At 38.3% G+C, this 17,130-nt stretch overlaps 1 protein-coding gene across 1 annotated transcript in view; it reads left to right on the top strand.

The window, feature by feature from the left end:
* The window catches only part of ADGRA1 (adhesion G protein-coupled receptor A1), a 583,487-nt gene that overhangs the window by 62,651 nt on the left and 503,706 nt on the right, over window positions 1–17,130 (top strand). The window contains exon 2 of the mRNA XM_063435182.1: window positions 16,944–17,015. Coding sequence (XP_063291252.1) covers window positions 16,944–17,015 — 72 coding nt within the window. The remainder of the gene's footprint in view (window positions 1–16,943; window positions 17,016–17,130) is intronic.

The raw sequence follows: 17,130 nt of genomic DNA, 5'->3' as shown, positions 1-17,130 counted from the left end.
AATATATATAGGGTATAGTACAGAAACATATACCAATGGGGGCTCCACAATCACCAATTGTTAGTATAGTTACCATAGATTTCTCATGATGACCATATAAGAGACCATATAAGAGATAAGAAATGAAATTATATATGGTGAAGCACTTAATGACACAGGGTAAAACAATAAAAACAGAAATATACACTCACAAGGAAGATGGCACAAAGAGACATATATCTTATTGTGCAAATACGCTTGGCAACCCCTTCTGGGTTAAGTCCCCTTTAAAAACAGGTCCAATGTCAATGCCTTCTAAGGATGGATCTTTTCTTTATAGGTCTGTATATAAAGAGGCACCAGGCAAGGCTGACAGGTAAAAATAAAAAAACAACAGAATTTAAATGTACCGCAACTAAGGAGACTTTTAAAATTAGGAATGTTATTTATCTTCTTGAATGTAAATGTGGCATTCAATATGTGGGACGTAACATAGAAACATAGAAACATAGAAACATAGAATGTGACGGCAGATAGAAACATAGAAACATAGAATGTGACGGCAGATAAGAACCATTCGGCCCATCTAGTCTGCCCAGTTTTCTAAATACTTTCATTAGTCCCTGGCCTTATCTTATAGTTAGGATAGCCTTATGCCTATCCCACGCATGCTTAAACTCCTTTACTGTGTTAACCTCTACCACTTCAGCTGGAAGGCTATTCCATGCATCCACTACCCTCTCAGTAAAGTAATACTTCCTGGTATTATTTTTAAACCTTTGTCCCTCTAATTTAAGACTATGTCCTCTTGTGGTAGTTTTTCTTCTTTTAAATATAGTCTCCTCCTTTACTGTGTTGATTCCCTTTATGTATTTAAATGTTTCTATCATATCCCCCCTGTCTCGTCTTTCCTCCAAGCTATACATGTTAAGATCCTTCAACCTTTCCTGGTAAGTTTTATCCTGCAATCCATGAACCAGTTTAGTAGCCCTTCTTTGAACTCTCTCTAAGGTATCAATATCCTTCTGAAGATAGGGTCTCCAGTACTGTGTACAGTACTCCAAGTGAGGTCTCACCAGTGTTCTGTACAATGGCATGAGCACTTCCCTCTTTCTACTGCTAATACCTCTCCCTATACAACCAAGCATTCTGCTAGCATTTCCTGCTGCTCTATTACATTGTCTGCCTACCTTTAAGTCATCAGAAATAATCACCCCTAAATCCCTTTCCTCAGATGTTGAGGTTAGGACTCTATCAAATATTTTGTACTCTACCCTTGGGTTTTTACGTCCAAGATGCATTATCTTGCACTTATCCACATTAAATGTCAGTTGCCACAACTCTGACCATTTTTCTAGTTTACCTAAATCATTTTCCATTTGGCTTATCCCTCCTGGAACATCAACCCTGTTACATATCTTAGTATCATCCGCAAAAAGACACACCTTACCATCAAGACCTTCTGCAATATCACTAATAAAAATATTAAAGAGAATGGGTCCAAGTACAGATCCCTGAGGTACCCCACTGGTGACAAGCCCAAGCTTCGAATATACTCCATTGACTACAACCCTCTGTTGCCTGTCACTCAGCCACTGCCTTACCCATTCAACAATATTCGAATCCAAACTCAAAGATTGTAGTTTATTGATAAGCCTTCTATGTGCAACAGTGTCAAAAGCCTTACTGAAATCTAGGTAAGCAATGTCTACTGCACCACCCTGATCTATAATTTTAGTTACCCAATCAAAAAAATCAATAAGATTAGTTTGGCATGATCTCCCTGAAGTAAACCCATGTTGTCTCTGGTCTTGAAATCCATGTGTTTTTAGATGTTTAACAATCCTATCCTTTAACATGGTTTCCATCACTTTCCCCACTACTGAAGTAAGGCTTACTGGCCTATAGTTGCCCGACTCCTCCCTATTACCTTTCTTGTGAATGGGCACAACATTCGCTAACTTCCAATCTTCTGGGACTACTCCTGTTATCAATGATTGGTTAAATAAATCTGTTAATGGTTTTGCTAGTACACCACTAAGCTCTTTTAATAGCTTTGGGTGTATTCCATCAGGTCCCATTGACTTATTTGTCTTTACTTTTGACAGTTGAAATAGAACCTCTTCCTCTGTAAACTCACATGTAATAAATGACTCATTAATCCTTTTTGTTAACAGAGGTCCCTTTCCTTCATTTTCATCTGTAAATACCGAACAAAAATATTCATTGAGGCAGTCAGCTAGACCTTTATCCTCATCTACATACCTTCCTTCTTTTGTTTTTAATCTAACTAATCCTTGTTTTACTTTTCTTTTCTCATTTATGTATCTAAAAAAAGTTTTGTCCCCCTTTTTTACTGACTGTGCTATTTTCTCTTCTGTGTGGGATTTGGAAGCTCTTATAACTTGCTTAGCCTCTTTCTGCCTAATCTTATAGGTCATTCTGTCTTCCTCACTCTGGTTTTTTTTATAATTACTAAATGCTAACTTTTTGTTTTTTACTATTTTGGCCACATCTGCGGAGTACCACAGTGGTTTCTTGAATTTTTTGCTTTTACTGACAAACCAAGAGATGGGGCCACTACTGCCCCCAGATAATGGCAGTAGAGTGCCAAGGGCCACACAAGCACAAAACAACCCACTGCAACAGGTACAGAGCCAGAAACCCACAGCAGCAGCCAGCAGATAAGAACCATTTGGCCCATCTAGTCTGCCCAATTTTCTAAATACTTTCATTAGTCTCTGGCCTTATCTTATAGTTAGGATAGCCTTATGCCTATCCCACGCATGCTTAAACTCCTTTACTGTGTTAACCTCTACCACTTCAGCTGGAAGGCTATTCCATGCATCCACTACCCTCTCAGTAAAGTAATACTTCCTGATATTTTTAAACCTTTGTCCCTCTAATTTAAGACTATGTCCTCTTGTTGTGGTCTCCTCCTTTACTGTAGTCTCCTCCTTTACTGTGTTGATTCCCTTTATGTATTTAAATGTTTCTATCATATCCCCCCTGTTTAGTCTTTCCTCCAAGCTATACATGTTAAGATCCTTTAACCTTGCCTGGTAAGTTTTATCCTGCAATCCATGATCCAGTTTAGTAGCCCTTCTCTGAACGCTCTCTAAGTAGTGATGTCTCGAACACAAATTATAGACTTCAATGGGCAGGCAAATTTTAAAACCCACAGGGACTCTTTCTGGCCACAATAGTGATGAGAAAGTTGCATGCCGGAGGGGGATCCATGGCAAAACTCCCATGGAAAATTACACAGTTGATGCAGAGTCTGGTTTTAATCCATAAAGGGCATAAATCACCTAACATTCCTAAATCACAATGGATATGGATTGACACCTGACATATGACATATGGACACCTTGACATATGGATTGACACCTGTCCTCAGAGACCCTGATACACACTGACACAGAGCAGAATAGGGACTGTTCCCCCTACATAGGGTCACTTGGCAGATATGGATTGACACCTGTCCTCAGGGACCCTGATACACACTGACACAGAGCAGAATAAGGACTGTTCCCCCTACATAGGGTCACTTGGCAGATATGGATTGACACCTGTCCTCAGGGACCCTGATACACACTGACACAGAGCAGCATAGGGACTGTTCCTCCTACATAGGGTCACTTGGCAGATATGGATTGACACCTATCCTCAGAGACCCTGATACACACTGACACAGAGCAGAATAGGGAATATTCACTGTAGCGGCACCCCGGTGTATTAGGGGTTTACGCCGCTGAGAAGGTGTCCTTTCCCCCTTCTAGATGAAGTCAGCTAAAGCATAACAGGTTCCCAGGAATTACGAATGCAAGTAATTAGCCATCCCCTCCAAGCACGAGACGAGACTCTGTGTTGAGGGTCAAAGTAGGAATAACGTTTATTCTGCAACTCGGGCTTTTATGCCGTACAACAACACCTCCCCGTATCCGGAGGAGATAATACATTTACAGTGGGAGTCACTCCCACTGTACCGAGCAGAATATTTTACAATTATTACAGGTTTAATAACACACACAATATGTAACGAAAATACAATGTGCTACGTGTATTAGGGAACGGAGATCTAAGGGAACAATATACGTGAAAATCCCCTAGATCGGTTGGGCCGTTCGCTAGATACACGTTTGCACCAATTACGCAGGAACCATATAATATAAACAAAAACTCTCTTTTGGATCCGGTGTCTTTATTTTGGTACTTTGAATCCGTCGACCAGCATGGGCGTACGTTGTCGGTAAGGTCGAAATTCGTCGTGTGGAAAGTTCGGTCATTAGTCCATGCGGTCAAAATGGCCGCGACCCATTGTTATCTCCACGTGGCGGTGTGTACCGTACGGATCCACAAGTACCCGAAATCCACAATAATCCACATACAACGGCAATTCTCCGAGATGGTATCTGTCACTCCAAAAGGGGTCTGTCACATTCACTAAATGACATACATTGTTATACAGGGGAATATTCAGTAAATAAGGATAAGGAGGGGACCTACTGTCCTCCCCCCTGGCCCCCACCCCTGCGCGGTGGGTGGGGGCCATAAATCACAATGAGGGGGATCTACTGTCCTCCCACACGCCCCAACCCGTGAGTGGTGGGCGGGGGCCATAAAAATAATGAGGGGGGGACCTACTGTATGATGTTGTATCGATCAGGTAGTGTAAGGGTTACGCCCGCTTCACAGTGACAGACCAAACTCCCCGTTTAACGCACCGCAAACAACCGCAAACAGTCCATTTGCATAACCACAAACTCCCCATTTGCACAAGGTTGGATACCAAGCTAGCCATGTCCCGTTCCTTGTCCTCACTGATGTCATTGAAGGTCTCTTCCTCCACCAAGGGTCCCCGAAAGGTGACAACAAGCCCCCTGGGACGCCTGCTGTGTTTGGTCTTCCACCTCCTCAAAGCCACCTTTCTCCTCTGACTCCTCTTCTTCCGACTCCTCTCTCTGCATTGCCTCTCTCTGTGTTATTATAAGGTGTGTTAAGTAGTACTATTCTTATCAGTTTAATCCCTGTTACGAGTAGAGGACTATTTCCTTGTTTCACCAAACCCCTTCAAAGATGGAAAAAGCGGTATGAGTTGAAGGAAAGAGGAAATGTGGTCAGGTGGTGGTGCCAGCCCCACCGAGGGCTTGTACCCAGGTATGCTAATAAACTGAAAAAAGAAAAAATCTCCCAAGAAGGAGATCTAAAACTGGCATAGGAAAAGGTTAGACAACTATAATAAAGTGATACCTACAAATCCTAGTGAGCATAGGTGTATAATAGAGGGAGAAAGGGAAAGCAGAGTAATGCTTCCTAATACCGTGGTTAGTACCCTTTGTTAAAGTAAATTGAGTAATGGACAAAAGTCTTTATTGTGTCATTTATAAATAACAAAGGGATACTATACTCATTCCCCTATAGTGGCTAATTGTGTAATAATGGTAATACTATTACCTATTATATAATTTTAACAGGGGCAAGGAAATTCCCTCTAAATAGATGGGTATAGGCAGAGAGTATGGAGACCGGAGTGATGCTGTCATAAAATGTGTCAATAAGGTGATATAAAGTTAAATGTATCACAGACACACAGCCACCCTTTCTCTTAGCTAGTTTCCAGAAATGCTGGATAGGTAGAAGGGCTATAAAGACTCAGAGGTCTAAGAAGTATCCTCTAAACTAGCCCTAATCTCCTTAAACACCTTCAAGGGTGTTCTAAGCTAAAGCTCAATCTAAACGTTTAGATGACTGCCTGATTTCCCATCACAGATGCTGGCTAGGAATAACACTGTGCAAGACAAAGAGTGGGTCTAAGTGCCCATAGTGCAGTAAAGTGTCCCTAGTGAAGTGAAAAGGAGAATAACGAGCTGGCGCCCTATCAGGCGACATGTATATGGCATCGATTTTAGGAACCAGGAGATGGGAAAAGATGCTTGGTCGGTCCTCCTTCAAATTTGGGGCACTGCGCGTTCAATCTAATGTCCCACCAGATAGGAGTGGTGTGTTAAGTAGTACTATTCCTATCAGTTTAATCCCAGTTATGTGCCTTTTTTTGTTTGGTTTTTGAAGCCACAGTGCAGCACCAGAGGGCCGAAAAATTAGACATGCCTGAAAAATTAGGAATTGTTGCAGCCGCTGCTGTAGCAGCGGCCATAAAAATTGATGTTTGTTTCCCAGGCAGAAAGTACCCTAAAACATTGCAGCTTGAACCCTAGTTGGTGGCGGATAAGTCACGCAAGTCAACCGGCATTCAGAGCTAAAATACAGCAGCGTGTGGACCATTTTTAGCCCAAGGCAGCTCATCTCATCAGGCCTTTTTTAGTCTTTTAAATGCAGAGGTTGTCAGAGTACACGCTGTAGGCCTGACACACACTTATGAAGGACACTGACTGCTATTATATTACAGTCAAAAACTTTTTTGTTTTTAAATGCACGCTATTGTGATACCAGATATGAGTGGCACTGTGCACTGGCAGAGGTTGGCAGAGTACACACTGTAGGCCTGACACACACTTATGAAGGACACTGACTGCTATTATATTATAGTCAAAAAGTTTTTTGTTTTTAAATGCACGCTATTGTGACACCAGATATGAGTGGCACTGTGCACTGGCAGAGGTTGGCAGAGTACACGCTGTAGGCCTGACACACACTTATGAAGGACACTGACTGCTATTCAATCTATTACAGTGAAAACATTTTTTTGTTTTTAAATGCAAGCTATTGTGACACCAGATATAAGTGGCACTGCGCACTGGCAGAGGTTGGCAGAGTACACGCTGTAGGCCTGACACACAGACACTTGCAGACAACTAACTGCTATTCAATCTATTACAGTGAAAACATTTTTTGTTTTTAAATGCAAGCTATTGTGACACCAGATATAAGTGGCACTGTGCACTGGCAGAGGTTGGCAGAGTACACGCTGTAGGCCTGACACACAGACACTTGCAGACAACTAACTGCTATTCAATCTATTACAGTGAAAACATTTTTTTGTTTTTAAATGCAAGCTATTGTGACACCAGATATGAGTGTTGGCACTGGGCAAGTGGGCACAGTATCCACTGTGAGCCTGACACAGAAGCTGGCAGGCAGGCAACTGCAATTAGATTACACAGGAAAAAAAAGCAGACTGATGTTCTAGCCCTAAAAATGGCTTTTTGGGGTGCTGTCCTTACAGCAGAGATCAGATGAGTCCTTCAGGACTGTAGTGGACACTGAATACACTAGCCTAGCTATCCATTTCCCTATCAAATCAGCAGCAGCTACACTTTCCCTCCTCTCACTAAGAATGCAGCTTCCGAATGAATCTAAAATGGATGCTGTACAGGAGGTGGTAGGATCTGGAAGGGAGGGTATGCTGCTGATTGTCTGGAATCTGTCTGCTGACTGTGAGGCACAGGGTCAAAGTTTACTCAATGATGACGAATAGGGGGCGGATCGAACCGCGCATATGTTCGCCCGCCGTGGCGAACGCGAACACGCTATGTTCGCCAGGAACTATTCGCCAGCGAACCGTTCGGTACATCACTATCTCTAAGGTATCAATATCCTTCTGAAGATACGGTCTCCAGTACTGCGTATAATAATCCAAGTGAGGTCTCAGGAGTGTTCTGTACAATGGCATGAGCACTTCCCTCTTTCTATTGCTAATACCTCTCCCTATACAACCAAGCATTCTGCTAGCATTTCCTGCTGCTCTATTACATTGTCTGCCTACCTTTAAGTCATCAGAAATAATCACCCCTAAATCCCTTTCCTCAGATGTTGAGGTTAGGACTCTATCAAATATTCTGTACTCTGCCCTTGGGTTTTTACGTCCAAGATGCATTATCTTGCACTTATCCACATTAAATGTCAGTTGCCACAACTCTGACCATTTTTCTAGTTTACCTAAATCATTTTCCATTTGGCTTATCCCTCCTGGAACATCAACCCTGTTACATATCTTAACATCAAGACCTTCTGCAATATCACTAATGAAAATATAAGAGAATCGGTCCAAGTACACATCCCTGAGTTACCCCACTGGTGACAAGCCCAAGCTTCGAATATACTCCATTGACTACAACCCTCTGTTGCCTGTCACTCAGCCACTGCCTTACCCATTCAACAATAGTGGAATCCAAACTTAAATATTGCAGTTTATTGATAAGCCTTCTATGTGCAACAGTCTCAAAAGCCTTACTGAAATCTAGGTAAGCAATGTCTACTGCACCACCCTGATCTATAATTTTAGTTACCCAATCAAAAAAATCAATAAGATTAGTTTGGCATGATCTCCCTGAAGAAAACCCATGTTGTCTCTGATCTTGAAATCCATGTTTTTTAAGATGTTCAACAATCCTATCCTTTAACATGGTTTCCATCACTTTCCCCACTACTGAAGTAAGGCTTACTGGCCTATAGTTGCCCGACTCCTCCCTATTACCTTTCTTGTGAATGGGCACAACATTCACCAACTTCCAATCTTCTGGGACTACTCCTGTTATCAATGATTGGTTAAGTAAATCTGTTAACGGCTTTGCTAGTATACCACTAAGCTCTTTTAATAGCTTTGGGTGTATTCCATCAGGTCCCATTGACTTATTTGTCTTTACTTTTGACAGTTGAAATAGAACCTCTTCCTCTGTAAACTCACGTGTAATAAATAACTAATTTATCCTTTTTCTTAACTGAGGTCCCTCTCCTTCATTTTCATCTGTAAATACCGAACAAAAATATTCATTGAGGCAGTCAGCTAGACCTTTATCCTCTTCTACATACCTTCCTTCTTTTGTTTTTAATCTAACTAATCCTTGTTTTACTTTTCATTTCTCATTTAAGTATCTAAAATAAGTTTTGTCCCCCTTTTTTACTGACTGTGCTATTTTCTCTTCTGTGTGTGATTTGGAAGCTCTTATAACTTGCTTAGCCTCTTTCTGCCTAATCTTATAGATCATTCTGTCTTCCTCACTCTGTTTTTTTTTATAATTACTAAATGCTAACTTTTTGTTTTTTGCTCTTTTGGCCACATCTGCGGAGTACCACAGTGGTTTCTTGAATGTTTTGCTCTTACTGAAAAGCCTAATGCAATTTTCTGTTGCCTTCAGTAGTGCAACTTTTAAATAATCACATTTCTCTTGGACGCCATTTAAATTGCTCCAGTCTGATAATGACTCCTTTACACATATTCTAAGTTTAGAAAAGTCTGTTTTTCTAAAGTCTAAAAATTTTGTTTTTGTGTGGTGTGACTCAGTCACTGTTCTTATATTAAACCACACTGATTGATGATCACTGGATCCTAAACTTTCATCTACAGTAATATCGGATACCAAATCTCAATTTGTTAACACTAAATCTAGTATGGCCTCTTTACGAGTTGGCTCCTCAACGACTTGTTTTAGAGACAATCCCAGCAGGGAGTTTAGAATATGTGTGCTCCTGGCACAAGCATCTATTTTTGTTTCCCAATTCACATCAGGAAGATTAAAGTCACCCATGATGATAACTTCTCCCTTCATAAGGAAACTACATGTCAGAATCCTGGAACATTTTAATGGCATTAAAAGAGGAAATATAATACACAGCGTCCCCCGACACTATATAAACTGCCCTGATTTTAACCTTTTTAAATAAAGGTTTAATGTAATGGATTTTAAATGTATAGGGATAGATGCTATTACTCCCCATTGGAGAGGAGGAGATATTGAGAAAAGCTTTAGCTATGAAAGAAACAGAATGGATACATAGACTTAAAACTTCCTCCCCTAGTGGTTTGAATGTGGATATAGATCTGTTGGTTTTTATGGATTGATCGACTATGCACATATTAATGTTTTACATTTTGTATCCTTTTTAGAAAAGACAAACTTCATTTATAATATATATATATATATATATATATATATATATATATATATATATATTTATATTTTATATCTTATATTTTATATATATATTTTTTCTCATCATTGGTGCCTTTTTAAAACCAGGTTTTAACCCTGGTTTATTATTATTCTCATTATATATTTTTTTTTTCAATATTCCTGAAGTTGGTGCCCTTGTTATGTCCTCCAGCCGGAGATTTTTGATGATTCTTCTTCCTTACTATTCTTGATTATCATGTGGTTTTAATAAAATAAAATATTGTTTTGTGTTATTAACTATTTAATTATATATATATTAGTTTTATTGGTATTATATACTTTCTGTATTGTACTATGCCACACAATAAGGTTTTTAGAAGTATTTTGAGTAAATAAAATTGATTGATGCAACTATGTTTATAACTATTTTTAAGAATGTATTAATGTATTATTATATTAGCACATTAAGAGTGTACAAGAGGTTGTTCCACTCCGTTTTTTGCCTTTAGTATGTGAGCGCGATTGCTCACAATAGTCAGTCAGATCAAGTGGTCTGATATTGACTAATGTCCTCGGGCATACAGCAACAATAAAGTTTTTCTGCGTGTCAGGCTGGAAAGCATTGGATTGGCTAAAATCGGCAATGGGTCGGGGCCAAACGCCATTTTGGCAAATCAGCACCTCCTCATAGAGATTATTTGAATCAATGCATCTCTATGAGAAATATTCAGCATCTCCATGCAGAGTGTGGGGACACTGAACGGCAGTGCTGCCTACAATGCAGCCCTGAGCCAGGAAGCCCCTCCAGTGGCCATCTAAGGAGTGGCCACTTGGAGGTGTCCCTAGGAGAAGGTGTCCCTTTCAGAGAAAAGGCAATGTTTACATGAAAATGCCTGAAGGGAGCTATTATACTCACTAGAACAACCACATTAAGCTGCAGTTGTTCTGGTGACTATAGTGTCCCTTTAATAAAAAATATGTGATTCCTAACCTAAAAGGTCAATATTTGGTCTTATACAATAAAATCAGTGGCTGCTTATAATATCATCAGTTATACATATTTTATTAAAATAACGATTTATGACATTTAGGGCAAATCATTAAAAATGCAGTTTAGTTTAAAGAAATACGAGTTTCCATTATAATTGTATGTTTCTAAAAGGCACAAACTGTTACTTTTCACTCCCTGTGTTCCTCTCTAATTAACAAGTACATTCTTTATGTGTAAGAAAAATAATTGACCCCTTCAAATGGAATGAAATAAAACGAAAAAAAATAAATATTCTGAATGAATGACAGGCTTAAACGAAAGCTCAGTTATTTGAATCCTTTTTTTTATTTGTATGCTTGAAAAGAAAATGGGACTCTGGAGAATTGACTGCAGATGGACAATATGTGAATGCAACTCCTTGAAAATTCTTGTCGTAGTGAAAATGTTACTTTTGGAAATAAATAAACCAAAAATTAGAATTCTGACATTTTTGCCTATAGCTGTGCTGTCATATTTTTACGGAACAAAAAACAGCCCAAAATGCATAATAAAGAACACTCAACTATTTTTAATGTATAAAGTAATCTGACGTAGATTTTAATTCACGTTTTTTATTTAGATGGTACCATAAAGGGCTTATGATTAAAACAGCATATACTTCCTGTTTTTTATTTTCCTTGTGCTGTCAGTCCAAGAAGCCTGTTTTGTAACCTTTCATGACATCAGGAAAAAAGCATATAGGAAAATGTATCTGTGATACTTTGTTAACAACTATCGGCAGCTGATGTTTCCTGCTTGTGGACTTATTCAGAATTATTTCAATAAAGTAGTATCTGATGTACAGTGTATTAGTCCCAACCACATTCTGAAAATACAAGTTAAAGGGACACTGTAGTCAACAAAACAACTTTAACTTAATTGAAGCAGTTTTTTGTGTATAGATCATGCCCCTGTAGTCTCACTGCTCAATTCAGGAGTTAAATCACTTTGTTCCTGTACATACAGCCTTTGCCCCACCTCCCCTGGCTGTGTCTGACACAGCCTGCATGAAAACAAAATGGTTTCATTTTCAATCAGATGTTAACTTACTTTAAAAGTTTTTATCTCCTGCTCTGTAAATTGAACTTCAATTACACACAGGAGGCTCCTGCAGGGTCTAGCAAACTATTAACAGAGCAGGAGACAGAATTTGCAATAAAGGAAGTGTAAACGCTAGATGACTCTTTATGGGAAGGGCATAGGATGCTGGTGAAAGTCAAATGCAGAGAGGTGTGCCTGGGGCTGCATAAACCAAGTGATTTAACTCGTAAATGGCAGAGAATCGAACAGTGAGACTTCAGAGGCATGATCTATACACGACAACTGCCTAATTGAGCTAAAGTTGCTTTGGTGACTATAGTGTCCCTTTAACTTTGTATGTAACGTCCATGATTTCCATTTTTTTCTACATGCATTGACACACTGGTGACATTGATATTATGAATATATCATAATGAATATATAAAGACCATGGTCATATCGGCATTTACATGTTACTGTGTGCATATGGACACTTAGTTTCCCCTTACTCACGCTTATCATTCGTTCATCAAATAACTTTAGAGGCATAGTAGAAAGTAAGCATTCTATGTAAATTTCTTTGAGAAAATCTGGAATAGCATTGAAAGCAATGTTTTAAGAAAAAAACAAAGCCAAACATGATAATTTACTTCCCTTTTAATGGAATAATTCTCTGTATTATTACAAAAGGATTATTACGTAATGATCCATAGAAAAGCAATCCTATGTTTAAGACATATAATTAATAATTGTGATCAATTTGCCTAATCTTGGGTATCTGGCATTTAGGTGACCTCATGTAAGACATTAGTAAGAAAACTAACTCTTGAACATCAAATGTGCACAAATCAGACCAAAACATGTATCAGGTGCTTAAACAGTTAAACGTGAAAAACATAGATTAAGAAATCAATATGTACAAAGGTTAACATCTCCCCACCCTAAACAAAATGTAACAATAACAGCAAACAGAAATGCACAAAACCAGATCTGCACCAAAACAAACATTTTTCTGATATCTCCTAAATCACTACTTTTGGTGTTTTTAACTACTTTCAATGCATTATTTTACTTTAGTTTGAAATGTGATGAGCATAAACTCAAGAAAGCATATAGATATGACAAAATTTACCAAGACAAAGGATGAACAGTCCACAATACAACACATTTAAGAGCGAGCAAACGCATGAGTAGCGTTGGCAAAAAGACGGGGACACAATGGCAGTTCCACTGGGGGTGAACTCCACAAACGAGATAGCCAGATAAACGAAATGATACAACGGGAGGGGCACACACTACCATACGACCCTACTGGTGTTCCCTGACCTACACGCACAACACCGTTCACACGGACACTAATCACACCTACAGAACATAGTGAAGGTATTAAGCTTATCAATACATCCATATATACCCTCAGGGCTAACCTTGTTTGATTTCAAATGGTTCTTAGCCTGGTAATGCCCATATGTTAAATTCAACTATAGATCAACGACTACACATCTTGGCAGTACCTGCGAGTACAATGTGTAAGGCAGCAAATGTTTAATTTAATTTTCGCATTTATGGAGACCTAAGCGTCTCATTATGTATATATACAACTGACTTACTTTTGATTTCAAATGTTTCTTAGCCTGCTATTATGCCAACACACTAAGTTCAACTATGGCTCAACGACTGCACATCTTGGAAAGACCTGCGTGTCTAATGCCTAGGACAGCAAATATCTAATTATACTTCAGCATTTAGAGAGACCTGCGCGTCTCAAAATGAATATACGCAACTGCTTTACTTTACTGCTATAATCAAACAATAAAAATAAGATAAAAAATAAATAAAATAAACGTGATGAGCATAACATTATCTTGATAAAAGTCCCTGAAATTCTGATGATTTGTTACATCTGCTTAGAACTCTAATAAAATATTTTTTTTTTTTAGTATTAAGTCACAAGAGAAGTCACTCTCAAGCAATTAAATTCCCTGGCCAGGGAATTGCACAGGGGCTGTATCTATTGGAAATATAGAAATATTGAATGTGAGGTTGTCTCTTGATGTACATATACATCTCAAACCACAAAGCCAAAGTTCAAGTGGTTTATTGATGTTTTTTTTTCAGAACACAGATATGACATTATCTTTCTTTTATAACTATTACATGACTTCACAACATCTTCACAACGTGCTTAAGTACAGCATATGATATATAATATATACAAAAGTTTATATAAAATATAATACAATGATAAATAATATAAGAAGAACAAACACATTAATGAATGAAAGAAAGAAAGAAACATATTAGTTAGCTGCATACATATTTAATTCAAAGTCAGTACTTGGTAGAAGCTCCTAGGACTCTCTGAGGTTTTTGGGATATGTCTAGCAGATTTGCATCTGCATCTTTCAGTGTTTTAACATTCTCATGGGAATGTTTTTATATATAGTGTATACATAAGTTTAAAACAGAAATTCTGAGAGCATAAAATATATGACACAATCAATAATTAATGGCAAATGTGCAGACCATAGATTTACAGTGACAGTTCAAACGACACATAAAATGTATAGAAAATCAAAAGAGATGAGTTTACCTAAAGCATAATGTTTAAACTTAAAGCAGCACTGCCCTCCAAACCCACTATCAAACCCACCCTCCTCCAAAATGAGTATTTAACAAAGATAAAATCTTTATGAAATTCGCAGATTGATTGTATTGGATTTTCACTGAACGTCCAACACAGTCAAAAGATATACTGAGACAAAGTAGGGGCTACTTTGTGTCAGCATTTTTTTCTCTGCCTGACAAAGCTTGACATTTGGCGGAGCCTTGTCATATTCCCCACGCGTCACTAGTGACAGCTGTACAGATATGAACTCTTTCTATGAAGGATCCTGTGGGCTTGTGGTATCCCCCATAAACCTCAATGGTGTACTCCCACACATGCTGAAGCACCAGGAGCGGAAGAAGAGTTTTAGGAAGAGAACATGTTCAGGTAAGTAAATCTCGCCTTTATCTGCACCTCCTGGCCACTGGAACCAGAGCAGTGAATTCACCACCGATGATCGTTGTAAATTATGCAAAGTCCCTACATCTTGACAGATCTGCTTTAAACGTTTTTACAGTCATAAATTGAAGAGTGAAGAATATCAGGAAATGTAGCTTTAAACAGTGTTAAAGGGTTACTCCAAACATTACACCCACTGTAGCCTACTGTATTGATTATGATGTAATGAGTACCCTTGATGTTATTCATTGGTAATGGTGCCATCCAAGGAAACCATTACCAAACCAACATTTTGCTCTTTTGCCTGGGAACATTCTGGGCTTGTCTGAAGCCAGTAAATGAGATACCGATCCTACCTGGTAATCTCATTGGTATATCTCATTGGCAAAGAGACATGGAGACAACAGCTAGTTAAAATAGCAATAAACACCAGAAAAGAGGCTTACATGCAGTAGTTCCTCATAACTGGTTATAAAACAAAACAATATACACTGTATTTCACGTCTCTCACAGTGGGGAATTAATGTTTCTGACATAATTTGATGTATTTTTTCCTGTTCTTCTTTGAGTTAAATGAACCAACTGTTTTGCTTAATCAAGTTTTTGGTTTGGCAAAATGTCCAGATTCTTCTGAACTTTGAACTTGTACAAATCTTTTTGCTCATTATAAATGAAAACCTAAAGAGTGTCTGCCTCAGACTCATGGGACTCTACAATATTAGTGACTGTGTAATTGATTTAATGTCTTCCCCTTATTTTTATTTTTATAATTTTTCAAAATTTAAAATAAATACATTTATAAATCAAAAGGCATCTGCCAAGTTTCACATTGAGCCTGCAGAGTTTGTCCTAGAAATATTCCCTCTTACTTCTGTAAACATCAAAGTAATAAAAGACCACTAACATCGCTCAGGCCACCTCATCTCAATGAAGTGGCCTGGGTGCAGTGGTCTTATCCTTTTAACCTGTAATTTAAAACATTGCAGTTCATTAGAAACTGCAATGTTTGCTTTGCAGGGTTACATCCACTTCTGGTGGCTGCCATACTGACAGCTACTAGCTACTCTTACATGGCACATGATGTGGAGGTCCAGATATAAAAGCATTGATTCAATGCTTGGATTAGTGGGTTGCGTTCGCCATGCATGTGCATCAGGTACCCAATGCTCCTCTTTGAGCCATGCCTCCATCGTGATGCTTCAGAAGCCACAGAACTGGAAAAAGGTAAAATTTAATATAATCTTCATTTTTATGGAAAATGGGGGAGGACTGAATATACCTAGGGACAGTGGCATTATGGCATTAGGAATAGAGATTTGCACTCATAATGCTTTAGTATTTGTTTAATAGAACACTCCAAGCACCAAAACTACTACAGCACGCTGTAGTGGTTATGGTGTCAGGAGTACCTTGTTACTCTTTTAGGGTCAGTTATAAAACTGCACTGTAGTGGTATGGTGCTTGAAGCTTTCCTTTATGCATATTATACAGAGGTCTAGGTGCCATGAATATACTTTTGTCATCCCTAACATAAGAGTGAAGGGAAGGCAAACTGATAACTTACCTAGGTACCTATGTAGGTTTTCAATATCTCTAAGTTTGTAAGAATTCATATTTTTAGTTCATTCAGAAATCAGCAGTAACATAATTAGTGATGAGTTCCTAACAGGTTCAGTAGAACAGAGCAAGGTCGTTGAAAGATTCTGCCATACTTTTTTCCAAGAGTCTAAATAGGAGACTAAATCTGGCCATGGTCTTGTTGCCTTTGGCATTACGAAAATGTATCTAGGCAATGACCCAATGAGCTATATAATTTTAGCATCCAAACTAAGACTTGGAGGCTGCAAAGTGTTTTATAAATTTTAATATCTAAATGTAAAAAAAAATAGTTTGTATTTGTTTTTTATACTAATATAGTTCAAGAATTTCCAACTTAACTCCCACTTTTCATTTATTTAATTTTTTTTGAATATTTCCTTTGGTCTTCAAACAAAGACTTGTGAAACATTAAACGTACGGTTTATTGACATTCTTCATGTTTTGCTTTGTGCAGACTTCTCAGTAACAACAAGATCTCGTTGGTGAAGAACAAATCTTTTCTCGGATTAAACTCGCTTGAGAAACTGTGAGTAAGATTTTTATTACATCTCACATCTTGAAATATTTGCAAAAGCTGAGAAATTGTTAAAAAATAAATAAAATAAAATCTGATGTATTCAACAAACTGGTAACTTAAGTCA

The sequence above is a fragment of the Pelobates fuscus genome, chromosome 10, assembly GCF_036172605.1.
Source record: "Pelobates fuscus isolate aPelFus1 chromosome 10, aPelFus1.pri, whole genome shotgun sequence".
NCBI lineage: Eukaryota > Metazoa > Chordata > Amphibia > Anura > Pelobatidae > Pelobates > Pelobates fuscus.
Note: the sequence above shows the minus strand (reverse complement) of the source record. Positions and strands in the feature narration are given on the sequence as shown.